The sequence below is a fragment of the Leptosomus discolor genome, chromosome 8 (genome assembly GCF_034619465.1).
Source record: "Leptosomus discolor isolate bLepDis1 chromosome 8, bLepDis1.hap2, whole genome shotgun sequence".
In the NCBI taxonomy this organism is placed as follows: Eukaryota; Metazoa; Chordata; class Aves; order Leptosomiformes; family Leptosomidae; genus Leptosomus; species Leptosomus discolor.
Genome location: NC_141398.1, coordinates 38,444,695 through 38,466,907, shown reverse-complemented (window position 1 = coordinate 38,466,907; position 22,213 = coordinate 38,444,695). Strand labels below are relative to the sequence as shown.

At 42.1% G+C, this 22,213-nt stretch overlaps 1 protein-coding gene across 1 annotated transcript; it reads left to right on the top strand.

Annotated features, from left to right (window-relative positions):
- The first annotated feature begins 1,233 nt into the window (after window positions 1-1,233).
- LOC104343142 (E3 ubiquitin-protein ligase RBBP6-like) lies at window positions 1,234-22,213 on the top strand. The gene is given in 14 exon segments (XM_086468798.1): window positions 1,234-1,399; window positions 6,988-7,087; window positions 9,635-9,671; window positions 12,769-12,813; window positions 15,161-15,249; window positions 15,365-15,461; window positions 16,294-16,433; window positions 17,193-17,362; window positions 18,102-18,205; window positions 18,636-18,695; window positions 18,984-19,087; window positions 21,310-21,964; window positions 21,966-22,107; window positions 22,110-22,213. Coding segments are annotated over 14 exon segments (2,013 nt in total).

The following is a 22,213-nucleotide window of genomic DNA, read 5'->3' as shown; positions in this document are numbered from 1 at the left end:
GAGTTGATCTCTGGTAGAGGGTGGGCCGCTAGTGCACATCCGATGGTCAGGCTCTTTTGCCTCTGCTGCTGCAGTTTGGACTGTGGCTATGGCCAATTTATGGAATGAAGACATATAATCCATATTCCACCACAGACTTGTAAGCAAGGCTGCCATATTAAAACCTGGGCTTCCAGAGCACTATTAACAGGAAAAAGAGACGGGCACAAAGAGTAAAAATAACTGTCCCTTGGCTATAGAGGACAGCACTGAAATCCCGACTCCGGAAACCCAGAAGGCATTTGAAGATCTAAACCAAGCAGTCGTGGAAGCTCCCTCTTAGCCCTGCCAGACTACAACTAGCCTTTTATACTAGTTTTATATGAAGAGAAAGGAATAGCCAGTTAGCCCAGAAATGTCTGCAAGCCGTAGCGTATTAGTCATCAGAACTAGACCCCGTAATTCAAGGCCTGATTTCATGTGCCAGGGCTGTTGCAGCAGCAGCTGTGATGACTGAGAAAGCAAGAAATATTGTCCTGGGGCACCTCCTAATGCTAATGGTTCATTGTGTACTTTTTAGTCCTCCTCTCCAGCAAGTCAAGCAACTGTGGATGTGCCACAGCTGGGAAGCACGTTGTTTACGGCAATGAACAGAAATGGCCATTGGTTTCTTTGACTGAACTTCCCATACATGCAACAAGATACACTCAAACACCCTGAGATGTCCCTCGCTTCACTGGCCCCGCAGTGCGGGCAGCCGAGTGCCACACAGCAAAGCCCGCTGCCTCTCCCCCAGGCTGTCATGCCCTGGCTGGCTGCTGACAGGAGGGGACACCGGGTGGTGACAGCCTGCGGGGTGACAGGAGGGACACCAGGCAGTGACAGGCCCAGGTGGTGGCAGCAGGGACACCCACCGCCTGGGGCAGTGACAGACCCGGGGCTGACAAGCTCCCCCTCCCCTAGGGGGCACTCGGTGTTAGGCGGAGAGGGCGGGGCCCTGTGCCATGTGACGTGGGCCTTTTGTCATAGTGCGTTGCTCCTGAGAGGCATGGGCGCGTGGGTGCAGTGTGTCATGCAGTTGGTGTCCAGGAGACCGCTCGGTGGAAGGCTGAGGCAGGGGCACCTGCGTCGCCAGAGCAAGCAGTTGAGCCTGGGAGCGTGGTGTGCGAGAGAGGGAGCAGAGGCCAAGCCAGGGCCACAGCAGCCTCTCCCCGTCGTCCACCCGCCCACCTGGGCTGCGAGGAGGAGCGCACCATGTCGTGCATCCACTACAAGTTCTTCGCCAAGCTGAACTATGATACGGTCACCTTCAATGGCCTCCACATCTCCCTGTGCGACCTCAAGCACCAGATCATGGGCCGTGAGAAGCTGAAGGCGACCCGCTGTGACCTGCAGATCGCCAATGCCGAGACCAAAGAAGGTGCAGGGGGGCTGTGGGTGCGGAGTCTCGGGGACCACCTGGCTGACGGCAGCACAGAATGGGACAGGGTGAAGCGAGCAATCAGGATCCAAAGTCTGGTTTGTTTAAGGCAATCAGGTGGAAATGTGTCGTGGGAGCCTTCTTGGTCAGTTACCCTTTGACTTCAGGGCTGTCCTCTAGTCCGAATCTGGTAGTGTTTTTGCAGAGGTGTAAAAATTACAAGGGTGAAGCAGATCATCCTTACCCACATACACACCTTCCCCCCCAGCTCAAGGTGAACAGACAAAATCTCTGAGGGCACGTTGTTTTATTAAACATGTGTCAGATACCCAGCATCAGGGGAGTCGTGTTCCTCCTCCTGCTCAACCTTCTTCTTTTCCTGTTCTTCCTCCTGCTCTTAGTCCTGTGCCACCTGTTCCTCTTCTGACTGCCCCTTGTGTTCCTCCCCCACCACTTCTTTCTCCTCCTCTTGCTCCTTCTCTTCCTTCTTTTCTTTCTCACTCCTCATCCTCTTTCTATATTCGTCATCCTCTTCATCCCCTTCGTCTTCCTCCTGCCATCCACCAGTTCATCCTGCTTGTCTTCCTGCTTTCTCTCCTCCTGCTGTTTGTCCTCCTATTAATTCTCTGTGACAGGTTCATCACAACCTGGTTGGTTAGGTGCCTGGGACTCAGTGGTAGATAAAGGGATTCCCCATTATAAAAGGAGGTTTCCATATGCCCTTTTCTCGTGTCACTGTGAGAAAAGCGACAGGCTGGCAGTGGGGGTTTTGAAGGGTTTGTGTGTTGGAGACAGCAGGAGAAGGAGCTCATTCCACTGGGCATCTGGTGGGTACCTGGTACCTGCCCGTTGTCAAAGTGTTGTTATTTAAGTGGTCTTAGTTTTGGGTCTATAGAGCAGGTGGAAGACCCAGGCAACTCCATGAGGTTCACACCGTTCCCGTACAGTTTTATTTGTTGCGTTAAGGCAGAAAATGTCTTCCCCACAGGAGGGGAAGGTGCCATTTGTCATTTGCTCCACAAATTAGCCCTTGGAGGAGAAGAGGGAGAAGTGCTGCTTGATTTTATAGACGATGTTCTGTGTGCTGCTGTGCTTCCCTGTTCTGTGACGGGGTCATCACAACCTGGTTGGGTGGGTGCCTGGGGCCTTCAAGGCCTTCAAGGTGCCCAGGAACCTTGAGGCCAATAAGGAGGGGGAGAAGAAGGCTGCCTGGGCACGGGACCTTCAGGGTCTGATGAGGAGGGGAAAGGGGACTGATAGGTGACCAGCTCAGTCACAGAGCCTGGCCATTTGCCTCATAAAATGGCATTCATTATGCTAACCCTATTACCAGGGGTGCCAGTCAGAAGCACAATTGTTAATTGCCTTTCTTAAGGATTGGGACGGCAGCCATGCAGGGCCTAAATACCAGGTTAGGCTCGAGGCCACTGCTGTTATCCTGGTTCTTCCAGGTGGAACTTAGTGCCGTAACACTTTTTCCCATAGATACCAGTAGTTAGAAGCTACAGAGGCAGAAAAGATACTGGTTCTAACCTGTGTGGGTGGTATTAATGCACTTGGAATACACTTTTCAGCTCGGGTTGAGGGCAAATCCTCAAATGCCCTTTTTGCTGCTGTAGTGTGGACTGTGCCTATGGCTAGTTGATGGAATGAATATGTATAATCCATATTCCTGGCTGGCAGTGGTGCAGACCGCCCTGTGGCAGCCACAGCCTGCAGGAGCCATGCTCTGCTCTTTGTGGCTGTCCCCACGTAATGTGAGTCAGCCTGGGGCTCGTCCCGACGGCATGCGGGGGGACCAGGAAGGCAAGCGGCGCCAGGGACGAGGCGGGCTGGGAAGCGACAGTGCTATTTGGCCGTGATCGGTACCTGTGACTTGTGTTGGGGGCCTCACAGAGCTGTTCTTTTGTAGCTGCTGTTCTGATTTGTGTTTTAGGCATGAGGCGAGGCGTAGAGGAATCCGGGCTTGATGTGTGACATACAGTGCTTACAGAAGTTTTGGTTTCCTGGAATTCCTCTAGGTAAAATAACAAGGAAACGTGGGAGGATGTCTCATGACAACAGACTTGACAGATTTCTTAGAAATCTGGCAGAGAAAGCTGAAAGTGATAGAAATAGAGCAGGTGGCTAGTTTGAGGAAAAAAGTGGGTTTGGTGACGTGATTTGGTCTTCAACTTGTTTTACTCCACCACTGTTTTTGTGGCTGTTGCAGAAGGTGCTCACTAGCAATATTTGGATCAAGAGTGTATCTGTGAGTTGTAAGCTATGCAGACCCTTTAAAGCCATCTTGCACATGAGTGTTCTCTGTATCTAAATTAGACTTTGGAATTTCTTCTTGGTGTAACTTCTTTTCTACACTAAAGACATTGTCATTCAGATGCTATTGAGCATCATTTCATCATTCACTTCTAACCATGTTTTTTTTTTCCCGGTACTATGTGTTAACCATATCAGGGCAGTACTGAAGGTTTCTGGCAGAACATTTATTGTGAATATACATCAGAAATGTTCTTAGAGAAGTCATAAATGCTTTTAAATCTAATAAATGGTGATTGACTCTCAGGGATTATAATGGTTTTGAATTACTTAGTATATTTCAGTTTGGTAATCTGCTATCTGGATAAGTTTGAATATGATTGAAGACTTTGGGATGTGACTTTTCAGAAATAAGAAGACTTGTAGAGTGTTTTCATTCCTTAAACATTAAACTTCTCCCCCTCCCCGTGGTTTTGTGACACTCTGATGACAGTTTTTTCTTTAAAATGTGTATTAGTGGGTTTTTTTCTCTTCCTGTTTCATGTAGTAAAACTTAGCCAGCATAATATGTATGCTGAGGTAACTGTAACTTCAGCGCTAACGTTTAAAGTGGTTGGACCTAAAGCTTGCTGTTTATCTGCAGGTATTTAAACTATTTTCAGGAGAGTGTCTGTGAAGAGACTTAACAGCACAATGTTGGGGCTCTTAGGGATGCCGCTGGATTGCATGGCATATGTAGGTAGAGATACATGCCAGAAGTCTAGAATTTTTCTAGTAGTATTGAATAGAACTGTCAAGAGCTTTTGAAAAATTAATTTGCTTTAAGGGCTTTGCTGCAGAAGGGTCAGTTTTATTAGTCAGATGTAGATGTTTAAACTCGTCTTCAGAAGATAAAGGAAAAAACTAGACCGGGATATTCCACCTAAACGGCGTGTTTGGAGTTCTTACATGTGGTCATAAAGTATTGGGGGTTTATAAGTTTGTCTGTGCAGGAGTCCTGACTAAATGTTGAAATGATCTTGGCAAGAACAAAGAGAACTTTGAGGGAAGGTGGCCTACTTGTTCAGCTTTTTCCGAGTACTCTAACCTCTTACAGTTCAGTAACTGTTACGTTTCATAATGGAAATCTAGTAATAGAAGCAATGCTAATAAAAGCGAAGAGTAAGGAGGATTTTAAATGTCAGTGGAAAAAAATGGTATGATGGACTCTTTTGAAGATGCTGGGAGGGCAAAATGGGTGGCTGAGATCTGTTTTAAAAAGAGGGGTGGGGTGGGTTGAGTCTCCTCTTCCATGCTTACTCTAGAGGCATATTCAACAAAGTCAGAATTCCCTTCAAAAAGCCTACACTCAAGAATGATGCATTTAAACTTGCCTCCTTTTAATTTGATCTGAATTTGTTGACCTGTCTTTTATAATAGATGTTCTCACAGTATTGTGGAAGAACTGCAGACGCCAGAAACTGAGGTTTCTTGAGTACTCTTTTCTGCCCTGTGACATTCTGACTCAAAACACTTGTAGAATGTTCTATTCTGCTTACCAGGCAAAATACAAAAGAAAATAAAACCAAAAATGGGACTCTGAACTGGTCTGAATCTGGTGGTTTGTGATCTGGAGCAGAAAGAATAGTCTGTATTACTCCACCCAGCAGGTAGGACCAGCTGCTTTGGGCTTCCAGAACCGCATCATCTCCCTGTTGCTTTGTCTGGGCCTCAGTACTCCTCCACCAGAAAGTCCCAGTGCTGGCCTGTCTTGACAGGTGGCTGTGTAAGGGTGAGATGTTCCTTTTGAGAAGAGCTCTAGGAGTCGCTTTCAGGATATATGACTTCTGTAAAAGCTCCTGTTTTCATCCTTGGTAGTCCTTTCCCCTACAATTTTACACTTCTCTGAAGTCCAGGGGAAGCTTGCTGTTCAGTTCCCTAGGGGGGAAGGTCAGGAATTAGTTTCAGCTAAATGATTTCTTAGTTTTTCTGAAGAAGCATTCAGTCATGTGGAAATAGAAGTAAAATTTTAATTTTGTTGTTGAAATGATGTCTTCTGGTAGGTATGTTTTGGTCTAAGGGAGGTTCCTGCCCATAGGAATAATATACTGAAAAACGGAGCATAAATTGTGAAATATTCCTATTTGGTGTGTGACCACAGATCAAAACCACCCTGACAGAGCTTGACTAGATACACAGCATCTTTGGTTTTCAGACCATCATTCTGATTCGGTCTGCAAAGGCAAGGGCTATTAATATGTAAAACTGCATGCAGATTACAGGAATGGCTGCTGGTAGTGCTTTAAAATATTTAGTCTTATCCAGCTTGTGTAAGTGCAATATATAAACCATTCTCATGGAGAGATCTTTGCATTTTAAGTTACTCAGTCAAAGTGTCTCAGGTAGTTTTTTTTTTTGTTGGGGCCTTATGCAAAAAGTCAGAAGGCTTTCCTCCTCTTCAAAAGACCAACATGGTGTAAGCCAAGGCAAAGCATGGAAAGCTTCAGGCACACACTCTTTTCAAAAGGCTTTTCCAGGCTGTCTTTGTAAGTAATTCCATTTGAATCTCTCTGCACTGCAGAAAGTGAATTGAAAGAATTTGTGACCCTTTGGTTAAATCAAGGTAGATGATTGGCTTCAGACCCCTTTAGTTGGAGCCAGTTCTGCCCTGCTTGTGAAAGCAAGCTCAAAACACCCCCACGTTTCTGTGATCCACATTCCGGCACTGCCAGTTTTGTTTCCATTTAAATGTAAGGCACTGAGCAGCTGAGAAGTGGGTTGTTGAGGGACGAAGCTCCAAGGAACAGACAGAGGTGGCAGGCTCTCTCCTGTGTTCTGCCAGCCTTGAGCACTCGCAGCAGAGGTGAATCGCGTTTAGGGAACGGCGATGAAAGCAATGGCGCAGAGTTTTCGTGCGTTAGCAAAGTGCCTGTTTTCTTGCAGGGCTAGTCAGACTTTAGAATCTGGTTTATGCAGGTGAGACTTTGCTGTGGTTTGTTTTTCTCCAGAGATCTATTGGTTTTGTAGCCTAACAGAAGCAAAAGCAACTTAAGCTAGATCAGGAGAGAACTTCATGCATTAGCAGGCTCTTCTTTGGTGACCTTTGAGACCAGTTTGCTGTAGGCATTCAGACTATTTAAAAAAACGAAAAAGATTTTGCTGCTTGTGTTTGATGATCAAACCTGAAGATTTCTTGAAATGTACTGTTGGTGTGTTGGGACAATAAAAGTGTGGTGTTACAAAGAAAGTTTTGCTTGTATATCCTGTAAAGGGATTCTCTGAAGTGCTATTACGTATTAACATACATTCTTACGAATTGACTAATTTTTTTTCTCTATTTGTGTTGTTTTCAGAATACACAGATGATAATGCCCTGATTCCTAAGAACTCATCAGTAATTGTTAGGAGAATCCCTGTTGGAGGAGTTAAAGCTACCAGCAAACCGTTTGTTACGTAAGTATCCATAAAGCGTTGTCTTCTTTGTGAGGGGTTTTGGTGTGTTAACTTTTTAAATGGGTATTAGTTTACAGAGGCATTCAGATTGTGTCTGTCTTGTTAACGCTGCTGTTAGTTTTTGTTCTCATGGGATAGATTTTAATGTATCTCTCCCAAAGTCGACTGACATTCTTAGGCCTGCTGGGACATGGGGTTCAAACTCCAGCAATGGTAACTTTTGGGATGATTCTATTGGGTTTGTTCTTGGGCCTTTTGTTCTTTTTTCTGAGAGCCAAGTTGTAGATCCTCTTCCCTCTGCGTGGGGAGATTCCTTATTCTATGGGTTGGCTTTTATAATGAAGACAGATGCGCATTGTAGTGTAAACTCATCATTTGTTCCCTTCTCAGCGGAGTCTGATTCTCAATGTTTGACTGTTTCTTGCATTTGGGGGAGGGTGGGTGGATATGGCAGGTATTCTGATGCCACAAACCTGGTGTTTTTGCATAGAGAAAAAGAACAATACCCTAAAGTGTGTTGCCTTTTGTGGGAGTACAATGGAGGAACCGTTAATCCTTTCTGAACCCAAAGCTGATTAAGCAGTTTAGCACATTACCAAATGTTACTAGTTGTCTTTCTAAGCCTGGTTTTACCCCCAGCTGATATCTGTGCTCCAGGTTTTAATTCTGTGTTCCTAAGATTTGTGGAGGACAGAGAATAGGATGTATTGATTAAAATTACAGAGAAGCAATCCTGACTACAGAATTATTGCTGTCGTGTATGTATTCATACAGTACAGTTCTGTATCAGCTATGTTAACATTGAATGGTCATGTTTTCCAGCTGCCTTAACAGGGTGCCTCTCCGCCACAGTTAGTTATTAGCTTGTGGTTTTGCCATGTCTTTCTCATGTTGGTTCTCAATAGAGAAAGTATGCTGGTGATTTACAACATGTCTCGAACAAAGAGTACAGCAGCGTCCTAGTACCCAAGAAGCATCTGCAAGCAAAAAAGCCCCGAATTTATGTGACTGTACATGTAAACTTTGGGCCTATTAGTGCAGTAGTTGTTGCAGTGCTTTCAGGCACTACCTAGCAACTCTGGATGCCACAGCATTGTGCTTATAAACATGGCCTTGCTTGGGGGTTGATTTAAATGTGCATGCTCAGTGCTATCTTGTCAATGCATCCTCCGTTTCTGGCTGGATGGCACCTCTCCTGGTATTGTAACGCTGCCGTAAAAGGAGAGGATAGAAGCTGCTGGCATCAAAGGTCAAATCAATGCCTGTGTGTGGGTGGGAATAAGGAGAGACTGGCACTGGTGTGGTAGCCCTGAAGATGAACCAGGCAGATTAGCTTTGTGTTCCTTCGGCTGGAAACATTGCAGAAACAGCCGGTAGAGTGGTTGGTGTTTGGGAGCGAGGAGTGTGTGCTGGAATGATGGAGAGGCCTTCAAAAATGCCTTACTCACTTTGTAGTATGTTCTTCCAAGGTGAATGGGTGAAGAAACCATTGTGTGGTAATCTAAAGTATTTTGTGTGCTTCCTCAACTCTGGGAGGTAGTGACTGTAATTGCGAGCCTGGTGGTGTCCTAGCAGTGTCAGGGATCCTGAGCCTTTCTATTTGTACCTGAATTCCACAGCAGCCTTGGAATTGCCTGTGCTTAGGGGACACTTTGGATGATGTATGACTTGTCTGTTAACTATATCAATGTTTGCATGTCTGATTCATGATGAGTAGCATGCAGGTACAGATCAATGAGTATGTCGAATCTCAGCAAGTTTTCAAATGTAATAAACATTTCCTAAAATACTGTAGCATTTTCAAGATGATCTTAAAGCAAAATCTGGCAAGTAAGACTTTTTTTTTTTTTTTTTTTTTTTTCTGTCACAGGGCTCCTACATTGCACAAAATCCCAGGATCAGCTTTCAGGTGACGTTTCTACCACTGTTTCTAGTCAGCATAGCACATATAACGCATTTAGTATTTTGGCACTTTCATGGCGAAGTATGGTAGAACACAGTGCTTGGGCTGTCACAAAGAACCACTGTTCTACAGACTGCGCTGCTGACATTTTGTTATTTCTTTGTCAGATGACTGGTTTTTTTCACTTCAGCAAATTTGCACTTCCAGGTGCCTTGACTATCCCTGTCCTGTCTTAGAAACTAAAGTACTGTATCCAGTACCTATTTGTAATACTAGGGATATATGGATTGGATAAAGTTACCTTCCTAGTTGGAGGGTTGATTATTTAAGAACACAAAACTCTAGTACAGACTTCATCTTTCTGATACTTACATAGCAGAGACAAAATATCTGAGGACTTCCTCTTGCACTGTTGTGTTATATGCCTGTAAGTCTGAGAGTAATTTGTGACAGAGTAGAAATGGGATTTGGGTTGCTTTTTTTTAACTGCACTGAATGTACCAAGAGAGACATAAAAATTTCCACATTCACCAGGCTATCAGAACATAATGTTTTGCTATTCAGGTTTTATAGTCTTTTTTTCACTGCTGTGTGTTGGGTACAAGTGCTTTATTTTAAGTTCTGATCACTTTTATTTCTTCTAGAAGTCAAACTGAGCCAGCGAGTGGAACATCAAAAGCAGTACGTAAAAACACAGTCTCACTCTTATATTCTAATATATACCGTGAATACCAGTGAATACTGGTATTGGTGCCTAGTAATGCGTTGTATTTTGTATTGAATATACTAGAATATTTCCTGTATTGCCATTTGCACATTGTATCACCTAGCTTTTGTTCTTAAATACCTTTTTTGCCTCATGGTTTTTGAAAATGGTATCAAAACCCACCAATAAACCATCATTGTTAAACTGGGTACTGTTTGTACTTTTGACTTGGGGGTTCAAACAAATGTCAAAACCAACATATCCCATACGTATTGAGGATGGTTCTGTGCAGCTAAATGATTCCTGATTTGAGTTGTGGGTAGCCATAGAGAGGGTGGAAGCCTTGCCTCTCTCTTGACAAGTCCTCTCGCTCTCAAAGCACTGCAGCCTCGAGTGCTTCTAGTGTTGGAGACCCAATTATCTTTAGTCTTAAAGTGAACTCAGGTCTTGGTCCTTGGTCTCAAGTGGGGGGGGGGGGGGGGGGGCTGTTTTTATTTGATTTTGAAATGACCGGAAAGCTTGCCAATTATTGTTGAACAGTAAAGCAGCAAAATTAAAATTAGTTCAGATTTTTTTTAAAAAGGATAAAAAGGATGCACAAAAGCTTATACTTTGAATATTTCTTCCTTGTCTTGCTCTTACATGAGCTGTCATTCTACACTTGCAAATTTGTGCTGTATCCAACAGTTACTACAGCCAAAGCAAGCAAGTGGATCATTTTGGTTTAGTTTTACTATTTCAGTAACTGCAAGGATGTCTACTTGGTCTTCATCCTTAGAGGCTACAGAAATGCAGAGGGTTGTGCCCGTTGTTTTAGCGCTGTCAAGCACAACTGTGATCCTTCCTGGCTGCACTGGTAGATTAGCAACCACTGTAATTTTAAGTGCAGCACTCCAGCAGTGAGATTACCCTTTTCCTCCTGTTTTCTGTCCCCTTTCCTACTTGCTTTGTCTTAGTTTATGTTTAGCCTCCTGTTCAAAATGGGAGTTAATACATTGACTGTCAAGTCTGGGTTTTCGGTTTGGCTTTTGGTTTTCTTTCCAGTTCTTCTGCAATATTATCTTAGGGTTGTATACAAGTTTTGTGGAGGTGTTGATTCTGCTTGACTAATTAGAAGGACTGGCAGGAAATACGTCAGTAGAAATTTAAAGGAAAAAAACCCCAGAAGAATGTAGGATCCTTGGAAGATGGCTGTTGTGCAAACGTACTAAATAGTACATTAGTTATCTATTTGCGGCTTTTGATAACTTTTAGGTAGAAAGGAGTGCTTTCACCTCCTATAAGAAATTAGACTGCTGCCTACAGGCCATATAATAAATGCTTCCTAAAAAAATTACAAGACCTAATTAATAGTTTATTAACTGTTATGTTTTGGTTATGGCCAATACTAGACTGTTTAACACTAGACTCCAATAGAGAGCTTTCTTAATTTTTTGTTTGCTTCTGAAAAACCACAGGATGATAGTGGTTGTGCCTGCCAGGAGAGAATGTAGGGTGTTTTTCCACATGTAAAAAAGAGTGGCACATGAAGCATGAAGCTTCAAAATTCTTGATCAGGCTTGATTTTTAACAGAACTGGCTACAAAACGTTCTGGAAAGAAGGAAAGTTGCAACTTCTGGTAAGACTCGCAAGGGAAAGGCGGCTATTTTTTCCAGGTCCAAAGGCACATTTTCAATAACTTTTTAGTTAGTGCTACAGTAATTTGGTATGTGCTTTGCTAACCATACGGAAAAGGAATGATTAACTGGAGAGAGGAATCATCTTCTGCCTGTAGATATTTTTTTCCCCAGAGTCTGCTAAAGCTGCTCCCTTGAATTCTTCCACTCCATTAGGTAATGAAGGACAAGACTTTTTTCCAAGGAAGGGTTTTCATCGCTTTTCTGATCAATTTAGGAACTTCTTGAGGAGAGCTGTTGAGTTTATGTTGTGAAATTCCAGTCTAAATTGTTGAGCAACTGAAGACATAATAAGCAGTGATTCCAGTGCCTTTCTGATAACGTTTTGCTAGTGTAAGCTTAACTGCTGGTTGTGGCATACTATAATTCAGTGTGGTGGAAAAGGAACAAGAGTTATCCTTTTGGCTTGTGGAAAAACTGCCCTTCGGTATTAGTTCTCAACAGGCACTGCAGCCCGTCACTAACTAGTGGCCTCGGGACTTTGTTCCTGCAGGCTGTTCCAGTAGGCCGTTGGGAGGGAGGAATGTGGTGGCAATGGAGGAAAAAAGTGAGAGGATTGTGCTCTGAATCCCATTTTCATCATCATTAAAAATTGGTTTTGGTATGATAGCAAGGAGAAAAATTTTAAATTCCCACACTAATTTGGATAGTATGGCCTGTGGTCTAAGAAAGTACAAGAACTCAGTTTTCTCAGATTTTGTAGGCTACTCCGTCATGGTAAACGCCTTTATTTCAGTAATTGGAGCAGATTATCTTTTTCTAGACAAAGTGGTTGGTTACTTTTATGGCTGATGTTTTGGATTGGTGTTTTTATTTGGGTTTTGTGGGGCATGGTGGGTTTGGCATTTTTAAACTTTTTGACAGCAGAGTTCATGCTTCGGGGCTGATATGCCTGTGGTTTATTCTGGCAGGCAGCTATACAGTGTTCATAAAAGCATAACTGTGTGCATTTATAAATGATGAGACATTGACAGATTAAGTTACAAGCTACTTAAGTAAAATAAGTTTCCTGTAGTGATGCTTCCTTCTCAAAGAAACGGAAGTATTTTATTTTCAGTCCTTTTTAGCTGCAAATTGACAGCTTCCTTACCTGTTTGACTTTTAAGCAGCTGTGAGCATTTAACAAGGGTCCCTCTCTGAGATACTCTGGAGCAAGAAGTTGATCTCAAGTGGGTTTGGTTATTTTAGTTTCTTCTCATGAACCACATAGGCACTCTCTTAAGGTGTCATAGGTTTGGACTTTGTTTTGAACAAATACAAATTACAGTAGGTCGGATATGCCTCTTTCAGTGACAGTCAGAGGACATAGTGGAGATTTTCAGACTAGAGTAGAGGTTAACTGTTGCTCTGTTTTAGTTGTAGAACTTGAATATGTGTTTAATTTTTTGTGAACAGATTGATGACCCTTCTGCATGTACTTCTCTGGCCCAGCTTATCAAGGTATAGATATATTCTTGTCACATACTTGGAAAAAAAAGTGTTTGCTTCCTATTTTTAAATCTTATACTGTGAATTCTAGCTGGATAACTGTTGTAATGTGAACAAAACTTTAATTTATTTTTTTAATAATTTAAAGTATTTATTTTAACTTTAAAATGTGTGTATATTTTGATAGGATCCTGTAAAGAGTAGTTCCCAGTTTGGGAAGATAGAAGGGGAGTACCTTATCAGCCGCAATGTAATGTTGCAGCATTACTCATCTTCAAGACCCAAAGAAGCAGCTGTTTACCATTTTTCATACGTTTTGTTAACTTTGCGTTGCAAACTGACACAATTTTCACAGAGGAATGTAATTGGCTGTAAGTTATGGACATTTCGGGGGGGTTGCAACAGCCAAAATAGAAACGTTTCTGGAAGATGGCACAAATGCATGGCTGCTTTTGAATTTCATTATAGTTACGGATCCATTTTTTGAATGCTACACAATTTCCTAAATTGTAGTATCTATACAGCAGACCACACAATCTAATTTGTTTGAACGTGGACTGTGTAAATTGTGTAAATGCACCTGATTGTTTATAGGAATGCACCAGTGTGTATGCGTGGCATACTAGCAGCTGTCCCCTTCTGAAACTGTTGCCTTGCCCTGTTTTGCTATGGAACTGCTGCATTTTTTGCGCAGCAATGTGTAACTTTGGGCAAACACTAGTGATTGCGCTTGGAGAAAAGGTGTAGTGCTGGTCCGTTAAATGGCTAGTCCTTTAAAGATTACAGGAGGCTGGGCCTAATGCAGAGGAGCCAGTTCTGTCTTCTGAAAATAAAGGCTGGAGTTCATTTCCAAGAAAGAGAAATCTCTTCCCACCGGTAACTTCTTCCCTTTCTCACTGCAGGAATTAAATCATGTACATTTGGGGAAAAAAAAAAAAAAGAAAAAAAAATTAGTTTGGAAGGTAGCCACCAAAAGAAATTGGTCTCCATTAGTGCTGCCCCTAAAGGTGTCCTTCTTTCTGTAAATGCATGTGAAGTTTTACTCTAAGTTATGAAAAACTCTCCAAGTGGTGTACACATTTAAGCTTTCGAGAAAATGTAAGTGTTTCAGAAAAATACAGGAACAAAACATAAAGCAGCTCAAGTCTGTTCCTTACTCTAACCTCTTTGGTGCAAACAGGCTTAACATGGAGGCGATGTGTTGGGAAAAGTATTCTGTTTTGTTATTACTGTGTATGAAATGCCATGTTTGAATTTTGGTCTATTCCTAGAAATGCTTTGTGTGTTTTGTAAACCGTTTGGGATTCAAACAAACTAGTCAAGTACTTTTACAGTTTTCTGTAAATAATAATGGAAATGTTTTTTCATAGATGTTGATCTGGATTATGTTACTGTTGAGAAGAAACTTGTGTCTATGAAACAGCTATGTAATGCTTTTGTGAATGAAGGCATATAAAACCAAACACCTGAGTGGCCAATCTGAATGATAGGTGCTTGAAGGTTCAAATCATTTACAGTCACTCCCTTAGACCCAGCTTGTATCTGGACTAGCGTGTAATAAACTCATTTGAACAAATACTACTTAAAAAGTATCAGCTGGCTTCAATAACTTGAAGATCTAGTTCTGCATAAAGCTGATGTTGCAATTTGTACATTGAAAGGACACAGTCAACTGGAAAAAACTGCAGGTTGTGTTTATTGTAGTTAAATCACTTAGTATGAAGAAGTTAGCAGGGGGGTAGCATGCAGTTTGGACAGCCTACAGCACATGACTGAAATTTCTACTGAAAAGAGCCTTTTGTCTTGCTGAGGGATTACAAAAAGCTTGATTCCTTTTAATGCTGCTGTTTCTGAGGCTGAATTTCAGCAAGCAGGAACAACTGCCCTGATGCTTTAACTTGTGTGTCCTTTTAATGCTGCAAAATGTGAATAATGATACTTGCATCCATCTTTCTCAGTTAAATGTACAGTGGATATCTTCTCCTTCAAATACTCTGGAGCTTAAAAATCAGTTTAAAAATACTGGATAGTCTATTTTTTTCTACACATAGCTTCAGTCCACTTGGAAAAAAATAGGATTGGTTACACGTGTCTTGATGTAAGATACAAACAGAGCCTAAGGTTTTGAGTGCCCAGGAACGCTCTTTTCGAGTAGGTTAAAGGGCACATAAAGAGCATATAGCGGCATAAGGACTCCCCAGAACATCTTCAGGACAACTCTGTTCTAGATAAGCAGCTGTTTTCATGCAGCCTCAGCTGGTGTTGTGCTGCTCTTTGCAGGATTGAGTGAGTGGTGTGGTCTTTGGCTGTGTGGGCTTCAATGTGTTTCTAATGTGTGTGTCAATTGTCTGTTAAACAGACTGCCAATCTGACTGAAGCCAATGCTTCCGAAGAAGATAAAATAAAGGCTATGATGATACAGTCTTGCCGTGCGTATGATCCAGTCAAGTAAGTGTTGATAACGTCAAACCTGTCTGAAGATTACGGAAAAATTGCAGAGGTGTTTGTTTTAACAAGAGTGACGTATGCATACCTTTTTCTTTTTTCCCCCCAAAACTTCTAGTTACGTGGAGAAACCCTTGGGCCCACCTCCCCCATCATATATTTGTTTTCGTTGTGGAATACCTGGCCACTATAGAAAGGACTGCCCAACAAAGGGGGTAAGATTGTGAGGGACTTCTGGGGTTGCTTAATTTTTAATTCTTTTACCTCGGCAGTTACGTACCGTGAATACTCATATTAAAAGTTGTTTCTCTTGGGGTGAAGTAGAGGTTATATGGCAATGTTGCAAAGCCCTTCAAAATTGACGGGAAACCTGGAATTATAAATGTAATTTTTTTCTTTTTTCTAGGTCGTAGGCATTAAATATATCCATAGATCTTTCTCTGTGAAAGATCTATGCATATTTTTATGTATTGCAATATTGGTGGTTTTTTTTTCTGGTTTTAACTCTTTAATGACAGTTCCCAGTTTTAAGTATTTTGTATAAACCCTGGGATGGTTCTGTTGTCCCCATTCATTGAATATTTGCGTGTTTTAATTATGAGTCTCTGTGGAGTGTGAATTCAACCTTCACATATAGATGATGAATATAAGTTTCTCCAATGACTAGTGGAGAGCCCTGCATTAAGCTCTCCCTCTGAACTGCGCTTTGGAGAAGGAGCAGGTTTGTGCCTCATCTCCGAGCGGGTGCTGGGCTAAGGGATACTTCACCCTTAAGGAATCGGAAGTTAAGCCAAAGAATGTTGATGGAGTTCGAAACACTGCTCAAGCCTTTGGAACATCCTGGCCATATTCGCGTAGGAAATTAAGTACTTTAGTGGAGCAACCCTTCTGCTGGGGAAAAGGAACCTAGCAAAAAAGGAAGGTTGTGGCTCCAACCTTCCTTAACACGCCTAAACATCCTTAAAGGCTTTTACTGCTTAATCATTGAAATGTCCTTTTAAGTGCGAGTCTTAAGATGAGATCTGTCTGCATTTCTTTTCTGAACAGGACAAAAATTTCCAGTCTGTTCCCAGAATTAAAAGGAGCACAGGAATTCCAAAGAGTTTCCTGATGGAGGTGGAAGATCCCAATACAAAGGGTGCTATGCTGACGAAGACTGGGAAATATGCAATACCAACTATTAATGCGTAAGTATGGAATTAGTTGGACTGACCAAAAAGTGAATGAGAGAAACCGCGCGTAAATGTCTGAGTGGCAATGCAACCAAGTTGGCCAGCATCTGTAATTACGGGGGAGGAAGCGTTGTCGTTGCATCTTAACCTTAAAAGCTGTGATACTTTCTAATATTGAAATAGGGTTGTCCTACCGTTCGTGCCCCTAGAGTCTGTTTAAAGTTGTGGTGTGCTAAGAACCTGTATTTCTGCAAAACATTTCAGTAGTGTTTATAGTGGAGGAGTCCTCTTTGCAAGCTCATTTTGCTTCTGTTTTATGTTTCAAAGGCTTCTTGCAAAAATTAACAAATAGCTGTTGGACAGAGATTTCCTCCCCCCTTTGACTTTTGTTGAATCTCATGGGCAAAACAGACCAAAGTTTTCCTGTTGCTGTAAAACAACTAAGAAAACAGCTAAGAAAATAACTACTGTGTGCCGAGGACAGTGGCTGTTTTTCAAATGCACTTGGTAGCACTTCTGTTTTACTGTCATGGAACTCCTTTTGTAGCAGCTGTCATAGACTTCTTCCATTTATAAAATGTACTTACTCAGAGACTAACTTTATCCTGAGCCTGCAACTTACATTGCCTTCTGGCAAAGGAGAGGTTTTAGACAGCTGCTGTGGGGTGAGAAGAATTCCATCTATTTGATAAAATCCAAAGCTTGGAAAAGTTTTCCTTTACCTCTCTGTAACTTTTTTCTTCCCCTTCCCCCCGCTCCCCGCCCCCACTCCAGGGAAGCTTATGCTAGAGGAAAGAAGGAAAAGCCTTCCTTTTTACCAGAGGAGCCATCCTCCTCCTCCTCAAATAATCCTATTCCAGAGGAGTTGTTGTGTGTGATTTGTAAAGATATAATGACGGATGCAGCTGTTATTCCCTGCTGTGGAAACAGTTACTGTGATGAATGTAAGTGTGACTCCCATGTTTGTTATTTTAAAATATCGTATCTGATCTTCTGAAAACACAAATAGGAGGTATCAAAATTGTTACCAGTTCTGAATAAAACTTAAGTGTACCCTGAAAAGGAAGGACTTGTCTCATATGAAGGAAAAAAAAAAAGAAAGCTTTTTTCCCTTTTTACATATCTGGTTAAATCCCCTTTACGTGTGGAAGGACGAGGAGGAGAAGAGTGCATAATTGTGCAGGTGATTACAGGATTAGATATTGAAAGCGTTTAGTTTGTCCACAGCCCTTTCTCTCATACAAAATTACATAGCTAGCTCTGGTGACTTACTGCGGTCCGCAACAAACAGTTAGGCATTTAATCCACATTCTTCTCCATGGGAGAGGTGGTTAAAACCTTCAGAACCCAAACCTGGTGATGGTTTTTTGAGATGTGCTTTATTCGTTAACCTTGAGGTTGATGACTTCTCCTTGTACTAGACAGTGGAAAAAAGACTAGTCAAAACATCAAGACACAGCCTGCTCTGCATCTTCAAATGTCACAACAGTGAAATATCAAACCTGTGTAGTTATTTGCTGCCCGCTAGAAATTTTTTGTGCTATTGAACATTTCTAGCTTCATGCTGCCCATTCCAAGCCTTATTCATCCATTAATCATCTATGTGTTTTTATAACTGGTCAGAACCCAAAAGATTTCCTTGGTTTGACTGAAAACTATTTTGATGATTCTAATTATTCACAGGTATTAGAACAGCATTACTGGAATCTGAGGAACATACATGCCCTACGTGTCATCAGACAGATGTTTCTCCTGATGCTTTAGTTGCCAACAAGCTCCTACGCCAGGTAACGTGGTGACTGTTGTGTAAACTGTTTGTAAGAAAAGTCTATTTGTAAAAAGTTGAAGGGGGAGAAAATAGTAATTTACATCTCCTTAAGCAAGGCTGAATTGACTTTTCAAATACGTTATCTGTTGTTACAGAAGCTTACAACTCTTTAGAGACAATCTAGCAAATTCAGGTCACACTTTTGTTGAACGTGATTGCCTCCCTTTCAAATTCGGGGTTAATGCTGAAGTTACCAACTGAAATACTCTCAGTTACCAGTCGTTAGTATCAGTCTTTAATGTGGTGTGTTCATATCTCTGTGTATTGATTTATTTTAGGCTTGATAGCATTTACAGGAATACACAAGTGATTTTACTCTGTGAAGGCTTTTGTTCGTGTGTCTACTGAAGTTTCGTATTACGTTTTTGTAAATGTTTTTCTGCCTCTAGGCTGTGAACAACTTCAACAATGGAAGTGGCTACACCATCAGCAGTTTGTTGGAAGAGAAGGTAAGTTTTATTTCAACATATGCAGTGATCCTTGTATTTTAGTAGAGCGTATTTTCCATCTGTTTGCATTTCTTCACAAGGGCTGTCAGGTTCCTGTACAAAGACAATCAGCATTACCAAGTCTTGTGGGCCCCCAAGGACAATCAATACCCACAGCTGGTAAGTAACTATAACGTTAGAATTTCTTTTAAACAATTATCTTCAGGTAAACTGAATGAGACTTTCTTTTTTCCCCTCTCCCCACTCTCAAAGGCAATCCAGTGACGTCCAGCACAATTTGCTCAGCAGGTGGCGGACCAGGCTGCGAACTGTAAGTACTCTACAGAAATTCAGTATGGTACTACTTGTAACCTGTTAAACGGCGCCGGAACACCTAACTTATACAACAACTGGTTTGTAATGAAATACATATGCACAGATAGTTGTGAAGAACACACGTGGTAATTAATTGTTAAACGGCTTAGTTTGAATTGGCTGTGACAAAGGGGATCTGTGCTTGCAGTAAGGTGACGTAAAATAAAACGCCAGTACGTGATTGAAAAGAGGACTATGAAAAATGGACTCTTTTTGAGGAAACCATAAGTACATCTAAAACTTAAATATAATTAAAGGACCAGACAGAAAGCCACCCTTTCGATTACTGGCTGAATAGGGCTGAAGAAGTTCATTTCCCATAGAAATCAGCCTCCAACATTCTTTTTTTAACAACTTAATTGATGCTGATTGAGCAAATTGTTGGAAAAGTCAACGCTGTTCTTTTATGACAATATTAAACTTCTTCAATTTAGTCATCTCAGATAGCCAAGCTGCTTTCTCTCAGTTGGAGAGAGAGGATTCTATTTTATCTATTATTGCAGTATCAAGTTAGTCCTTCCTTTTGATATATATTTGTTACAGAGAGATTGTAAGGGTGCATTGTGTTTATAAAATCTTAAATCAAAACAAAACCAGGATCCATCCCACAGATTGTCTAAAATCTCAAATTCATTAAGCAAGAAAATAACAATTCAGGGGCAAGAACAGGCCAAATACATCATCATGAGGCAACAACATAGGAAGCGTACGTGGAGGAAGTTAAAAGAAGTTTGAGAGAAGATGGGTTACTGTCCGTGCAGTATTTTGAACATCAGAAGTGTGAAGTATGAAGAGCATCAAGGAGTGATTCTGTGATTCTGAGTGGCACAGGAGCGGTGGGCACTTGACACATGGGAGATGGGAGTCTCTTTTAAGCATGGGCAGCCTTCAATCCACAGTCGCTCCTTGCCCACTGATGGAACTGTTGGGGGTGGGGATGTGGAAGGCAAGTATGAGGATCAAGAAATGAGAGTAGTCTCAAATGAACAGAAAGCAGTGAGAAAAATGCTTAAGCTGAGAGCAAGAAGTGCTCAGCACCATGCTTCTGCTTCAGTTGCTTTCTTCTTTAAAATCAGGGCAGAGTGTTAACAAACAGTGACGCAGGTTTTGGGGTTTCTTTAGAAGTTCAAATCGAGGATGCCCACACAGTGAACATACCCAAAGGACTCAGGCGCCAGCACTACCAGCATCAACAGCAGTCTTTGTGCCTGTGCCTCCACCTCCCTTGTACATTGCTGGCTCATATTCAGTTTTTCATTCAGCAACGCCCCATAGCCCTTCTCTGCAGGGCGGTTCTCAATCCGCTCATTGCCCAGCCTGCATTTGTGCCTGGGGTTGCCCCCAGTCAGATGGAGGATGTAATAAATAAATAATAAAAGAAAAACTTGTGGAGAAAAAACTCAGGGTAGGTGATGTTTTCTACCCCCTAAATCACTCGGGCAGGAGTCTGAAGAGCTCTCCATTAGTTATGCTGTCAGTATCTTTGCTAGAGTAATGGCATTGAGGCATATTACTAGAGGCTGAGCTGAGAAGCTTTTAGATACGACTTCTCTTGAAATGCGGTTACTATCCTTGGTTAGAGCTAGAGGTATGCGCTAAATTTTGCTAGGACATCTGGGTTCAATAACTAGTAGAGAGCTCTTCAGACTCCTGCCCAAGTGATTTAGGGGGTAGAAAACATCAGCTACCCTGAGTTTTTTCTCCACACGTTTTTCTTGTCTCATATGTAGCATGGCAGTACAAGTATTTTGCATCCTGTACAAATTGCCAAATAAGTAGTGGAGTTAAATAGCTGGCAATATAAAATCAAGCTTTACTGCCTTCAGGCTGAGTCATGTTTCCTTGATGTTTATAGTGCACTGCAGCCCTTAAGATTTAGATTTGTTCTTTTTGCATCTTACTGCGACAAGATTGATTCACACTGCATGTAGTCGAGGAGTAGTGAAAAATGTGCACATTCATGTACCAGTTAAGGCCAGTATACACCACCTTAAATCAATCCATAGCTACGGTAGTTCATGTGACAGAAGTGAGTGGAAATAGATTTACCCTTCCTGTATGTTTCAACACTTAGCGAACCAGCAGCTGTTCTGTCTTATGAGCAGAAACTTTTTTAGCAGCCGAAAGAAGCTTTGACATAAGCATATGGAGAGGAAAGAAGAAACCAAACCAAATTGGTGAGGAAAGAAATGGGGGAGAGTCACTAGTGACTGCTTTGAATTAAGTTCTTTTTTTGTGTGTGTGTTATGCTTTTTTTAAGGTCCAAGTCTCCCTCTAGTGCTTCACCTTACTCTGGAAGATTGTATACCTGCTCCAAGTCAAGACAAGGTTCTTCCCGAACTCCGTCCTACTCTCCATCATTTAGTCGTTCCCGCTGTCATTCCTACTCGCGATCGCCGCCATATCCAAGAAGAGGCAAAGGGAAGAGTCGAAAGTATCGTTCAAGGTCAAGGTCACTCCCGTGCAGAAGATCCCATTCACGGTCAAGATCTCCAGTAGTTAGAGGCCGGTCTCCTGCTAAACGGGCTGTACCTGAAGGGGTAGGAGAAAGCGAGTATTTTAACAGGTACAGAGAAGTTCTACTGTACAATATGAAAGCTTACTATGACAGATCTGTTGACTTTGGAGATCCACTTGAAAAGGAACAATACAGGGAATGGGAAAGAGTCTACAGAGAATGGTATGAAGTGTGTTACAAGGGCTGTGCTGTGGGCGCTCAGTCTCGTCCACCAGTAAACAGAGACCGTTCTCCACATAGGTTTGGTCCATCTGGGACCAGACGAGAGACTTTGCCATATGCTCGGGGCCGCAAAGAGGATTGTCCTGGTGGGCAGAGCCACCGAAATCGTAATAGAGCTGGAAATTACCTGAAAGAGCTTCTGGGAAGAGAGAGCCGTGGCATCAAAGATCTTGTAAAAAACAAAAGAGAAAGAGATGGAAAGTCCACTGGGAGATGGCAAAGGAAATAAACATAAAAAACACCAGAAGAGAAGAAAAGGAGATGAGGATGAAGGATTTCCCCAGGTGGAGTTGTTAGAAGGTGTGAGAAAACCAAGAGAACAGTTACAGCAGAAGATGTTAAAACGGACTCTCTGTTCACGGTCCCAAGCACAATTCAGTTCCCCGTGCTGACTGAGACCAAAATCTTAATTGGAATATATTAA